General features: G+C 41.8%; 2 protein-coding genes across 2 annotated transcripts in view; both read right to left on the reverse strand.

Moving 5' to 3' along the window:
* Nucleotides 1-1649: 1649 nt before the first annotated feature.
* LOC138308666 (mucin-2-like) lies at nucleotides 1650-4126 on the reverse strand. Its single transcript, XM_069249705.1, has 2 exons — nucleotides 2881-4126; nucleotides 1650-2641 (listed from the first exon to the last, which is right to left on the reverse strand). Exons 1-2 carry the CDS (start codon nucleotides 4124-4126, stop codon nucleotides 1650-1652), a joined length of 2238 nt encoding a protein of 745 aa, XP_069105806.1.
* Nucleotides 4127-5752: 1626 nt separating this feature from the next.
* Nucleotides 5753-14751, reverse strand: part of LOC138308676 (uncharacterized) — a 45510-nt gene continuing 36511 nt past the window's right edge. Inside the window, exons 11-12 of the mRNA XM_069249711.1 lie at nucleotides 13821-13843; nucleotides 5753-6109 (exon numbers count right to left, since the gene is read on the reverse strand). Coding sequence (XP_069105812.1) covers nucleotides 5753-6109; nucleotides 13821-13843 — 380 coding nt within the window. The remainder of the gene's footprint in view (nucleotides 6110-13820; nucleotides 13844-14751) is intronic.

Raw genomic sequence — 14751 nt, forward strand, 5'->3', positions numbered from 1 at the left:
GTATCGTTCTCATTTTGAACAGGCTATCAGATTCGCCTCCTACAACCTAGTGTAACCATGTAGTTGAAGCTTCACCCATTTCATACACTAAACTTACATTTAAACGAATCCTGTGTTATCTGGATGACAGCCTTTGATAATACTACTTTGACGTCGACATATACACAGTTTATCCCTTACTATTTTGCTGCTAGTTGCGTATAGAAAACATAACTATCATGGTAGAAAAGGAGAAGGTGATTCTTTCTCATGGAGATTTGGTTTCGACTGTAAAACAGGAGAGAAGAGGCTTCACCAAACCGTGTACCTCGTGAACTCAAACCTCATTCACTGTTGTACAACGATTACTATCATCGCATTCACTAACCTTAGATATTCAAATACATAACGAGATATACGAAGGTTTTGCAATATTTAATGGATCCTGGAATTTTGATGCAACACTACTGTGTCATCTATATATTCATAAGAATAAAATGCCTGTTCCAGAACTTCAATGAATATCGAATAAAGTATACAAATATGTCAATGAATAACGAATACCATGCAGTGTATAGCATGTTAACCAATTGGCATTTGCACTTGTGGACATTGTACTGCTGTATTTTCTATTCCTCAAACTAGCAGCAACACAACATACTCACAAATAACCTAAGCACATGTTTTTATTTTTGCTCCATATGGTGATTTTGTAACCATGACAACAAAATGGCGTTTGATGTTAAAAGCGTTTGTCAACCATCAGTATCCTTGTATAACAATTAATGATATATCGAACAAAGTGAGAGCAATGACCGCACATGTTTACTGTAGTAATTAGTTAAAAATGTGATGTGCAAAATTCATCAATATGTTACAGTGACTGATAATATTCGAAACAATTTTATCGATTTCATAATCAATTTTATTTCAACCTGATTACTATGGCAAAAATAAAATGAAAATGGAACTCTAAAACAGAAAAACTGCAACATGTACACATGGAGTATTTAAAATAAACAATGTTAATGGACTTACCATACACCCATAATCGGTATAATATTGTTTTCCTTGACACAATATAGTACAAAATATAAGTATTCAAAATATATCAATAGTATATTTGAGCGAAAAAAGTGTATATTTAAAATGGTATACTTAGATAATGAGACGGCACGATGATCAAGGACGGAATGTATAGGACGAAGACCAATCAACACAATAATATACAGGTTGGAGGGTTAATAGGATCAGTTGTTTGTATACAATGTTGATAGTGGTGTAGTACTCGTACAAAAGCCACTGACCTAGGTTCAGTACATTTTACTGGCAACTGCGCATGCTCTTCGTAGATCGTTAACTCAGATGAAGACTACTGATCCAATTTCACACAACTTTTCATTTTCGGTTCAACGGTCAGTTTTATTTTCATAGGACTGGGGCTCGCTTCCATAAAATGCAATATTGACGACGATATAAAATAAGTATAGTTACACATTCATTATCTCTGATATTTATTGAATATTGATTTTGAATCATTCTCATGAAATAATAGTTTTCATGTATAAACCAACAACTTTAGGATAGTGTCAGACATCTATAAACTCAATAACAAAAGGAAGAGGAATATATAACTCTATTTGAAAGCATCATTTTGATGCAATGTTACATTATGAAAGAAACGGATCGGTGAGCTTAAGGGGCGATGTGGCTTGCATGAGGTGGGTGTGGTTTAGTATTAAATGTAGGTGCGGATTGGCTTGAGTATGGGTGTAGCTAGGATGTGGATGTGGTTTGGCCTGGCTGTAGGTGCGGGTGTGACTTAGATGTGGGTGTGGTTTGGCTGGGTGAATGTTTGCATTGGCTTGGGTGTGGGTGTGACTTGGGTGTTGGTGTGACTTGGGTGTGGGTGTGACTTGGGTGTTGGTGTGACTTGGGTGTTGGTGTGACTTGGGTGTGGGTGTGACTTGGGTGTTGGTGTGACTTGGGTGTGGGTGTGACTTGGGTGTGGGTGTGACTTTGGTGTGGGTGTGACTTGGGTTTGGGTATGGCCTGGGTGTGGGTGTGACTTGGGTGTGGGTATGACTTGGGTGTGACTTGGGTGTGGGTGTGACCTGGGTGTGGGTGTGACTTGGGTGTGGGTGTGACTTGGGTGTGGGTGTGACTTGGGTGTGGGTGTGACTTGGGTGTTGGTGTGACTTGGGTGTGGGTGTGACTTGGGTGTGGGTGTGACTTGGGTGTGGGTGTGACTTGGGTGTGGGTGTGACCTGGGTGTGGGTGTGACTTGAGTGTGGGTGTGACTTGGTTGTGGGTGTGACTTGGTTGTGGGTGTGACTTGGGTGTGGGTGTGACTTGGGTGTGGGTGTGACTTGGGTGTGGGTGTGACCTGGGTGTGGGTGTGACTTGAGTGTGACTTGGGTGTGGGTGTGACTTGGTTGTGGGTGTGACTTGGGTGTGGGTGTGACTTGGGTGTGGGTGTGACTTGGGTGTGGGTGTGACTTGGGTGTGGGTGTGACTTGGGTGTGACTTGGGTGTGGGTGTGACTTGGGTTTGGGTATGGCCTGGGTGTGGGTGTGACTTGGGTGTGGGTGTGACTTGGGTGTGGGTGTGACTTGGGTGTGGTTGGGACTTGGGTGTTGGTGTGACTTGGGTGTGGGTGTGACTTAGGTGTTGGTGTGACTTGGTGTGGGTGTGACTTGGGTGTGGGTGTAACTTAGGTGTGGGTGTGACTTGGGTGTGGGTGTGACTTGGGTGTGGGTGTGACTTGAGTGTGGGTGTGACTTGGGTGTGGGTGTGACTTGGGTGTGGGTGTGACTTGGTATGGGTGTGGCATGGGTGTGTGTGTGTGACTTGGGTGTGGGTGTGACCTGGGTGTGGGTGTGACTTGGGTGTGGGTGTGACCTGGGTGTGGGTGTGGCTTGGGTGTTGGTGTGACTTGGGTGTGACTTGGTGTGGGTGAGACCTGGGTGTTGGTGTGACTTGGGTGTGGGTGTGGCCTGGGTGTGGGTGTGACTTGGGTGTGGGTGTGGCTTGGGTGTTGGTGCGACTTGGGTGTGACTTGGGTGTGGGTGTGACCTGTGTGTGGGTGTGACTTGGGTATGGGTGTGACCTGGGTGTGGGTGTGACTTGGGTGTGGGTGTGGCTTGGGTGTGGGTGTGGCTTTGGTGTGGGTGTGACTTGGTTGTGGGTGTGACTTGGGTGTGGATGTGACTTGGGTGTGGGTGTGACTTGGGTGTGGGTGTGACCTGGGTGTGGGTGTGACTTGGGTGTGGGTGTGACTTGGTTGTGGGTGTGACTTGGGTGTGGGTGTGACTTGGGTGTGGGTGTGACTTGGGTGTGGGTGTGACTTGGGTGTGGGTGTGACTTGGGTGTGGGTGTGACTTGGGTGTGACTTGGGTGTGTGACTTGGGTTTGGGTATGGCCTGGGTGTGGGTGTGACTTGGGTGTGTGGGTGTGACTTGGGTGTGGGTGTGACTTGGGTGTGGGTGTGACTTGGGTGTGGTTGGGACTTTGGTGTTGGTGTGACTTGGGTGTGGGTGTGACTTAGGTGTTGTTGTGACTTGGTGTGGGTGTGACTTGGGTGTGGGTGTGACTTAGGTGTGGGTGTGACTTGGTTGTGGGTGTGACTTGAGTGTGGGTGTGACTTGGGTGTGGGTGTGACTTGGGTGTGGGTGTGACTTGGGTGTGGGTGTGACTTGGTATGGGTGTGGCATGGGTGTGTGTGTGACTTGGGTGTGGGTGTGACCTGGGTGTGGGTGTGACTTGGGTGTGGGTGTGACCTGGGTGTGGGTGTGGCTTGGGTGTTGGTGTGACTTGGGTGTGACTTGGTGTGGGTGAGATCTGGGTGTTGGTGTGACTTGGGTGTGGGTGTGGCCTGGGTGTGGGTGTGACTTGGGTGTGGGTGTGGCTTGGGTGTTGGTGCGACTTGGGTGTGACTTGGGTGTGGGTGTGACCTGTGTGTGGGTGTGACTTGGGTATGGGTGTGACCTGGGTGTGGGTGTGACTTGGGTGTGGGTGTGGCTTGGGTGTGGGTGTGGCTTTGGTGTGGGTGTGGCTTTGGTGTGGGTGTGGCTTGGGTGTGGATGTGACTTGCACATTGTTCAATACAGTTTCTCCTTCTCAGTTTTATCACCCTTGAACGGGACATTTGACACGAATATATGTATTTCCGTCTACACAATTGATCTGAAGTCGCAATTTTATTCAGCTACTTTGTATTTTTGATGTAGCTACCATTAGTAGAATGTTAAAACCGACGAATTACTTTATACTAATGGTCAAGTTTAATAAAACAGTGACGATTTCATTGGTAGCAGGTTATTATGTGGATAATTCATGTTGATCTGGAGAAAACTGATTCTTGGTAGGAACTAAAACTTCAAAAAAAAACATTCTTTATCATCTTATTTTTAACATTTTACAACTTAAATCCGCATTTATATATAAATGCAGTCTTGTCGCTATAATTGATTTTTGCGATTTTTTGTGTACCATTTCAACATGTCACCATATATTCGTGAATAATATTCCTACTTTTAATCCAGGCTTGCTTATAATATTAGTAGAACATCAACGTTTTCGTAGAACAAAATCAATGAAACTTTAAATTTACAATGGGCTCTCCTTGTAGACTGATAACAAGAGTGCAAACAAGGGTCTTTTTTACAGTAATTACAATAAAAGTGATATTACGTCAGCAATGGTTGCTATGGAACCCTGTAATATAAATAAATAAATGTTCACACAAGAGCGTATAAATTAATAATACTATACAATGTTTCAAAGTCTGAATCACATACTCAACCATGGAACAATGCAGCAATTATTTCGAATTTGGATATTGAAACTGGATGAATGACATATCCAAGAGAAAAGCTTTCAGTGGATCGTTTCATTCAGACACGATGACAGACTTGCATTATAGCTTTAAAAATAAGATTGAAGCGTGTACTTCAAGGACTGGCAGATAAGCAATAGGTATGGCAGGCTCTCTTAAGCATCATGACTACTAGACCATATTTGCATGCGCATCGAAACAGTAATTACACCACTCCAATTGATTTCTAGTCATTTTTCACAATAAATTCAAACAATGTCCATATAATTTGTAAATGTATTGATAAAGTGATGCTTAACAATAACAATCAAACATATTTACGCAACTATATAATAAGTTATTCAATATTTATAACTAGTCTTTATATTATGGGACTATACCACAGTAATAGGTTTATGTTGAGTACACTCCGATTGTGTGTGTTATATATGATATTTAGGTTAATCCTTAAATGTATAGTATCACCCAGGCGGTTAGGGGGATTTTCATTTGTCATTTTCAATAGTTACCGTGGTATTTCTGCATCAATGCAAACAATCTTTATGACGAAAATGTCGGATGCTTAAATCGAGGACCAATAGATCAGGGTATTTAATTCCGTCCATCTCCGGAATCACATTGATGCGTATTATCTTAAAACTTTATTTAACAATATTTCAAACCTAGCATGTATGCTCCGCAATAATATTTTAGAATTTAAAAAGATCTTTCTTCTATTCACATTTTCTGTCCATATTCACTTAATTGATAATATTCTCAGTAACCCTAGACCAGTTTCATCACTAAAAATAAAGAGAGGAAGTCCCTTGTCAGACCGTGATTTGATTCCGCGATCTCCGAACACTAGCCCGATGGACTACAAATTGAGCCATATGCAAATGGTCACCGATATGATTGACCTAGTACATAGCAATTACATAAGTTACATCAGTAATGTCAGATATGTGTGGAGTCGTTGATTCTTGTCTGTGAATAGGCTTTGCAATTCGTATCATCAGCTTCTGTGATGTGGTCTATCATATTAGGATCGGTAAACCCTTCGTGGGCGTTAGTATCATCAGCCTTGTTAGGATAAGACTTTTTGGGAGCAACCTTATGTCCCTCGCCTTTGGCCAGCTTTCCAACATGCTGCGGTCGTCCTCCTCCTCCTTGTGGCGGTGATTTGGTCCACATGTCAGGGTTGATGAGACGTTTCTCCTTAAAGGCGTGATAGATATCCCAGGCTTCCGTCAATACAGGGTATATGATGATGAATATTGTTGCTGCCATAGCCCACACTATCGCAAGCATCACCTGAAACAATTCGGTTTATTATTAAACTTATGAGTGCAATGTGTTGCAATGTGTGAAGTATGTATGTTTTGGGAGGCTGTGGTATATCCGTGTTGGGCTGTGTCTCTTTGTATAAACGGAACTTTCTTATTTCATGTTGCTACATCACAAAAACATGTCGACGAACAAGCATACCTCACCGGGTCACATTACATTGTCTATCACTAAAATATGTCGACGAACAAGCATACCTCACCGGGTCACATTACATTGTCTATCACTAAAACATGTCGACGAACAAGCATACCCCACCGGGTCACATTACATTGTCTATCACTAAAACATGTCGACGAACAAGCATACCCCACCGGGTCACATTACATTGTCTATATCACTAAAACATGTCGACGAACAAGCATACCCCACCGGGTCACATTACATTGTCTATATCACTAAAATATGTCGACGAACAAGCATACCCCACCGGGTCACATTACATTGTCTATATCACTAAAATATGTCGACGAACAAGCATACCTCACCGGGTCACATTACATTGTCTATATCACTAAAACATGTCGACGAACAAGCATACCCCACCGGGTCACATTACATTGTCTATATCACTAAAATATGTCGACGAACAAGCATACCCCACCGGTCACATTACATTGTCTATATCACTAAAATATGTCGACGAACAAGCATACCCCACCGGGTCACATTACATTGTCTATATCACTAAAATATGTCGACGAACAAGCATACCCCACCGGGTCACATTACATTGTCTATATCACTAAAATATGTCGACGAACAAGCATACCCCACCGGGTCACATTACATTGTCTATATCACTAAAATATGTCGACGAACAAGCATACCCCACCGGGTCACATTACATTGTCTATATCACTAAAACATGTCGACGAACAAGCATACCCCACCGGGTCACATTACATTGTCTATATCACTAAAATATGTCGACGAACAAGCTTACCTCACCGGGTCACATTACATTGTCTATATCACTAAAATATGTCGACGAACAAGCATACCCCACCGGGTCACATTACATTGTCTACATCACTAAAATATGTCGACGAACAAGCATACCCCACCGGGTCACATTACATTGTCTATATCACTAAAATATGTCGACGAACAAGCATACCCCACCGGGTCACATTACATTGTCTATATCACTAAAACATGTCGACGAACAAGCATACCCCACCGGGTCACATTACATTGTCTATATCACTAAAATATGTCGACGAACAAGCATACCCCACCGGGTCACATTACATTGTCTATATCACTAAAACATGTCGATGAACAAGCATACCCCACCGGGTCACATTACATTGTCTATATCACTAAAATATGTCGACGAACAAGCTTACCTCACCGGGTCACATTACATTGTCTATATCACTAAAATATGTCGACGAACAAGCATACCCCACCGGGTCACATTACATTGTCTACATCACTAAAATATGTCGACGAACAAGCATACCCCACCGGGTCACATTACATTGTCTATATCATTAAAATATCTCAACGAACAAGCATACCCCACCGGGTCACATTACATTGTCTATATCACTAAAATATGTCGACGAACAAGCATACCCCACCGGGTCACATACATTGTCTATCACTAAAATATGTCGACGAACAAGCATACCCCACCGGGTCACATTACATTGTCTTATCACTAAAATATTCAGAAAGTACCACGGCCATTATCACTAAAATATGTCGACGAACAAGCATACCCCACCGGGTCACATTACATTGTCTATATCACTAAAATATGTCGACGAACAAGCATACCCCCACCGGGTCACATTACATTGTCTATATCACTAAAATATGTCGACGAACAAGCATACCCACCGGGTCACATTACATTGTCTATATCACTAAAATATGTCACGAACAAGCATACCCCACCGGGTCACATTACATTGTCTATATCACTAAAACATGTCAAGCACGACACAAAATGTCACGAACAAGCATACCCCACCGGGTCACATTACATTGTCTATATCACTAAAAACATGTCGACGAACAAGCATACCTCACCGGGTCACATTACATTGTAAACATGTCGACGAACAAGCATACCCCACCGGTCACATTACATTGTCTATATCACAAAACATGTCGACGAACAAGCATACCCCACCGGGTCACATTACATTGTCTATATCACTAAAATATGTCGACGAACAAGCATACCCCACCGGGTCACATTACATTGTCTATCACTAAAACATGTCGACGAACAAGCATACCCCACCGGGTCACATGACATTGTCTATATCACTAAAATATGTCGACGAACAAGCATACCCCACCGGGTCACATTACATTGTCTATATCACTAAAATATGTCGACGAACAAGCATACCTCACCGGGTCACATTACATTGTCTATATCACTAAAACATGTCGACGAACAAGCATACCTCACCGGGTCACATTACATTGTCTATATCACTAAAACATGTCGACGAACAAGCATACCTCACCGGGTCACATTACATTGTCTATATCACTAAAACATGTCGACGAACAAGCATACCCCACCGGGTCACATTACATTGTCTATATCACTAAAATATGTCGACGAACAAGCATACCTCACCGGGTCACATTACATTGTCTATATCACTAAAATATGTCGACGAACAAGCATACCTCACCGGGTCACATTACATTGTCTATATCACTAAAACATGTCGACGAACAAGCATACCTCACCGGGTCACATTACATTGTCTATATCACTAAAATATGTCGACGAACAAGCATACCTCACCGGGTCACATTACATTGTCTATATCACTAAAATATGTCGACGAACAAGCATACCTCACCGGGTCACATTACATTGTCTATATCACTAAAACATGTCGACGAACAAGCATACCTCACCGGGTCACATTACATTGTCTATATCACTAAAATATGTCGACGAACAAGCATACCTCACCGGGTCACATTACATTGTCTATATCACTAAAAATATGTCGACGAACAAGCATACCTCACCGGGTCACATTACACTGTCTATATCACTAAAACATGTCGACGAACAAGCATACCCCACCGGGTCACATTACATTGTCTATATCACTAAAATATGTCGACGAACAAGCATACCTCACCGGGTCACATTACATTGTCTATATCACTAAAATATGTCGACGAACAAGCATACCCCACCGGGTCACATTACATTGTCTATATCACTAAAACATGTCGACGAACAAGCATACCCCACCGGGTCACATTACATTGTCTATATCACAAAAACATGTCGACGAACAAGCATACCCCACGGGTCACATTACATTGTCTATATCACTAAAATATGTCGACGAACAAGCATACCCCACCGGGTCACATTACATTGTCTATATCACTAAAACATGTCGACGAACAAGCATACCTCACCGGGTCACATTACATTGTCTATATCACTAAAACATGTCGACGAACAAGCATACCCCACCGGGTCACATTACATTGTCTATATCACTAAAACATGTCGACGAACAAGCATACCCCACCGGGTCACCATTGGGTCACATCGACGAACAACATTGTCTATTATCACTAAAATCATGTCGACGAACAAGCATACCCCACCGGGTCACATTACATTGTCTATATCACTAAAACATGTCGACGAACAAGCATACCCCACCGGGTCACATTACATTGTCTATATCACTAAAACATGTCGACGAACAAGCATACCCCACCGGGTCACATTACATTGTCTATATCACTAAAACATGTCGACGGGAACAAGCATTGTCTAATCCTAAAACATGCGACGAACAAGCTACCTCACCGGGTCACATTACATTGTCTATATCACTAAAATATGTCGACGAACAAGCATACCCACCGGGTCACATTACATTGTCTATATCACTAAAACATGTCGACGAACAAGCATACCTCACCGGGTCACATTACATTGTCTATATCACTAAAATATGTCGACGAACAAGCATACCCCACCGGGTCACATTACATTGTCTATATCACTAAAACATGTCGACGAACAAGCATACCCACCGGGTCACATTACATTGTCTATATCACTAAAACATGTCGACGAACAAGCATACCTCACCGGGTCACATTACATTGTCTATATCACTAAAACATGTCGACGAACAAGCATACCCCACCGGGTCACATTACATTGTCTATATCACTAAAATATGTCGACGAACAAGCATACCTCACCGGGTCACATTACATTGTCTATATCACTAAAACATGTCGACGAACAAGCATACCTCACCGGGTCACATTACATTGTCTATATCACTAAAATATGTCGACGAACAAGCATACCCCACCGGGTCACATTACATTGTCTATATCACTAAAATATGTCGACGAACAAGCATACCCCACCGGGTCACATTACATTGTCTATATCACTAAAACATGTCGACGAACAAGCATACCCCACCGGGTCACATTACATTGTCTATATCACTAAAATATGTCGACGAACAAGCATACCCCACCGGGTCACATTACATTGTCTATATCACTAAAATATGTCGACGAACAAGCATACCCCACCGGGTCACATTACATTGTCTATATCACTAAAACATGTCGACGAACAAGCATACCCCACCGGGTCACATTACATTGTCTATATCACTAAAATATGTCGACGAACAAGCATACCCCACCGGGTCACATTACATTGTCTTTATCACTAAAACATGTCGACGAACAAGCATACCCCACCGGGTCACATTACATTGTCTATATCACAAAAACATGTCGACGAACAAGCATACCCCACCGGGTCACATTACATTGTCTATATCACTAAAATATGTCGACGAACAAGCATACCCCACCGGGTCACATTACATTGTCTATATCACTAAAACATGTCGACGAACAAGCATACCTCACCGGGTCACATTACATTGTCTATATCACTAAAAACATGTCGACGAACAAGCATACCCCACCGGGTCACATTACATTGTCTATATCACTAAAATATGTCGACGAACAAGCATACCCCACCGGGTCACATTACATTGTCTATATCACTAAAACATGTCGACGAACAAGCATACCCCACCGGGTCACATTACATTGTCTATATCACTAAAACATGTCGACGAACAAGCATACCCCACGGGTCACATTACATTGTCTATATCACTAAAACATGTCGACGAACAAGCATACCCCACCCGGTCACATTACATTGTCTATATCACTAAAATATGTCGACGAACAAGCATACCCCACCGGGTCACATTACATTGTCTATATCACTAAAACATGTCGACGAACAAGCATACCTCACCGGGTCACATTACATTGTCTATATCACTAAAACATGTCGACGAACAAGCATACCCCACCGGGTCACATTACATTGTCTATATCACTAAAATATGTCGACGAACAAGCATACCCCACCGGGTCACATTACATTGTCTATATCATTAAAACATGTCGACGAACAAGCATACCTCACCGGTCACATTACATTGTCTATATCACTAAAACATGTCGACGAACAAGCATACCCCACCGGGTCACATTACACTGTCTTATCACTAAAACATGTCGACGAACAAGCATACCCCACCGGTCACATTACATTGTCTATATCACTAAAACATGTCGACGAACAAGCATACCCCACCGGGTCACATTACATTGTCTATATCACTAAAATATGTCGACGAACAAGCATACCCCACCGGGTCACATTACATTGTCTATATCACTAAAATATGTCGACGAACAAGCATACCTCACCGGGTCACATTACATTGTCTACATCACTAAAATATGTCGACGAACAAGCATACCCCACCGGGTCACATTACATTGTCTATATCACTAAAATATGTCGACGAACAAGCATACCCCACCGGGTCACATTACATTGTCTATATCACTAAAACATGTCGACGAACAAGCATACCTCACCGGGTCACATTACATTGTCTATCACTAAAACATGTCGACGAACAAGCATACCCCTACGGGTCACATTACACTGTCTTTATCACTAAAACATGTCGACGAACAAGCATACCCCACCGGTCACATTACATTGTCTATATCACTAAAACATGTCGACGAACAAGCATACCTTACCGGTCACATTACATTTGTCTATATCACTAAAACATGTCGACGAACAAGCATACCTCACCGGGTCACATTACATTGTCTATATCACAAAAACATGTCGACGAACAAGCATACCTCACCGGGTCACATTACATTGTCTATATCACTAAAATATGTCGACGAACAAGCATACCCCACCGGGTCACATTACATTGTCTATATCACTAAAATATGTCGATGAACAAGCATACCCCACCGGGTCACATTACATTGTCTATCACTAAAATATGTCGACGAACAAGCATACCTCACCGGGTCACATTACATTGTCTATATCACTAAAACATGTCGATGAACAAGCATACCCACCGGGTCACATTACATTGTCTATCACTAAAATATGTCGACGAACAAGCATACCTCACCGGGTCACATTACATTGTCTATATCACTAAAACATGTCGACGAACAAGCATACCCCACCGGGTCACATTACATTGTCTATATCACTAAAATATGTCGACGAACAAGCATACCCCACGGGTCACATTACATTGTCTATATCACTAAAACATGTCGACGAACAAGCATACCTCACCGGGTCACATTACATTGTCTATATCACTAAAATATGTCGACGAACAAGCATACCTCACCGGGTCACATTACATTGTCTATCACTAAAACATGTCGACGAACAAGCATACCCCACCGGGTCACATTACATTGTCTATATCACTAAAATATGTCGACGAACAAGCATACCCCACCGGGTCACATTACATTGTCTATATCACTAAAATATGTCGACGAACAAGCATACCCCACCGGGTCACATTACATTGTCTCTATCACTACTAAAACATGTCGACGAACAAGCATACCCACCGGGTCACATTACATTGTCTATATCACTAAAACATGTCGACGAACAAGCATACCTCACCGGGTCACATTACATTGTCTATATCACTAAAATATGTCGACGGCATCACATTACATTGTCTATATCACTAAAATATGTCGACGAACAAGCATACCTCACCGGGTCACATTACATTGTCTATATCACTAAAATATGTCGACGAACAAGCATACCCACCGGGTCACATTACATTGTCTATATCACTAAAACATGTCGACGAACAAGCATACCTCACCGGGTCACATTACATTGTCTATATCACTAAAATATGTCGACGAACAAGCATACCCCACCGGGTCACATTACATTGTCTATATCACTAAAATATGTCGACGAACAAGTCACATTACATTGTCCACACCATGGGTCACCGGGTCACATTACATTGTCTATATCACTAAAAACATGTCGACGCATACCTCACCGGGTCACATTAACATTGTCTATCCCGAAAATATGTCGACGAACAAGCAATAACCCCACCGGGTCACATTACACTATCACTAAAATATGTCGACGAACAAGCATACCCCACCGGTCACATTACACTGTCTAATCATAAAAACGTGTCCGACGAACAAGCATACCCCACCGTCAATTACATAAATCATAAAAACGTGTCGACGAATCGGGTCACATTACATTGTCTACATCACTAAAACATGCTACGAACAAGCATATACCAGGTCAAATTCACATTTGACTACAGGCATCCAGCGGATCAAGATTATAAGTAAGACTTACATCTTTTTTTATAAAACACTAAGTGTTTTAATGCAGACATACAAAGTATATATACTATGAGATCCAATATTCATTACAATAGAGTGGGAATGATAGTATCGATTATCACGGCAATAAGACATACGTTGTATATTTTTACGATGGGAAAATCGATTCACAGAATTCAATTTAAAAGTAAGCTCATTTGTGATTCCAACACATATCCATGAATTCTAAGTTGTCGATAATAAAAGGGCATAAACAAATGCTTGATCCTTGTAATTTTATTTTCATTCACGATTTTGTAATTCAATTGTATTCGGTACCAATATAGGTCTGTATATTTCAATTCCTTGGTGGTTCTTCCAACGTCCACGGCGATCAGAATGGTTCCTTTGGAGGCCATTCATGATGACAGTTCATTTGGATTCCCCCAATCAGTAATTGGAACTTCGGAAATGATCTCAATTCCGACAACAGTTCTATTTGGATTCCAACTATATTCAAATCATTAACAATTAAATTTGGATTCCAACTGATTGTACCATGAGGTATCATTCACAGAACATTCCATTTAATTGTTTTCATTTGTTATTTCTTTGGATTCCAAAATCATTTACATTTCATGTTCGATCTTTTCATTTGGATTCCAATCATTTAACAGTTCCTTTGGATTCCAATCATTCCCAAACAGTTCTTTTGGATTCCAATCATTAACAGTTCATTTGGATTCCAATCATTTACAGTTCCTTTTGGATTCCAATCATTTACAGTTTCCTTTGGATTCCAATCATTTACAGTTTCCTTTGGATTCCAATACATTTACAGTTCCTTTGGATTCCAATCATTT

Source organism: Argopecten irradians, chromosome 1 (assembly GCF_041381155.1).
Source record: "Argopecten irradians isolate NY chromosome 1, Ai_NY, whole genome shotgun sequence".
Taxonomy (NCBI): Eukaryota; Metazoa; Mollusca; class Bivalvia; order Pectinida; family Pectinidae; genus Argopecten; species Argopecten irradians.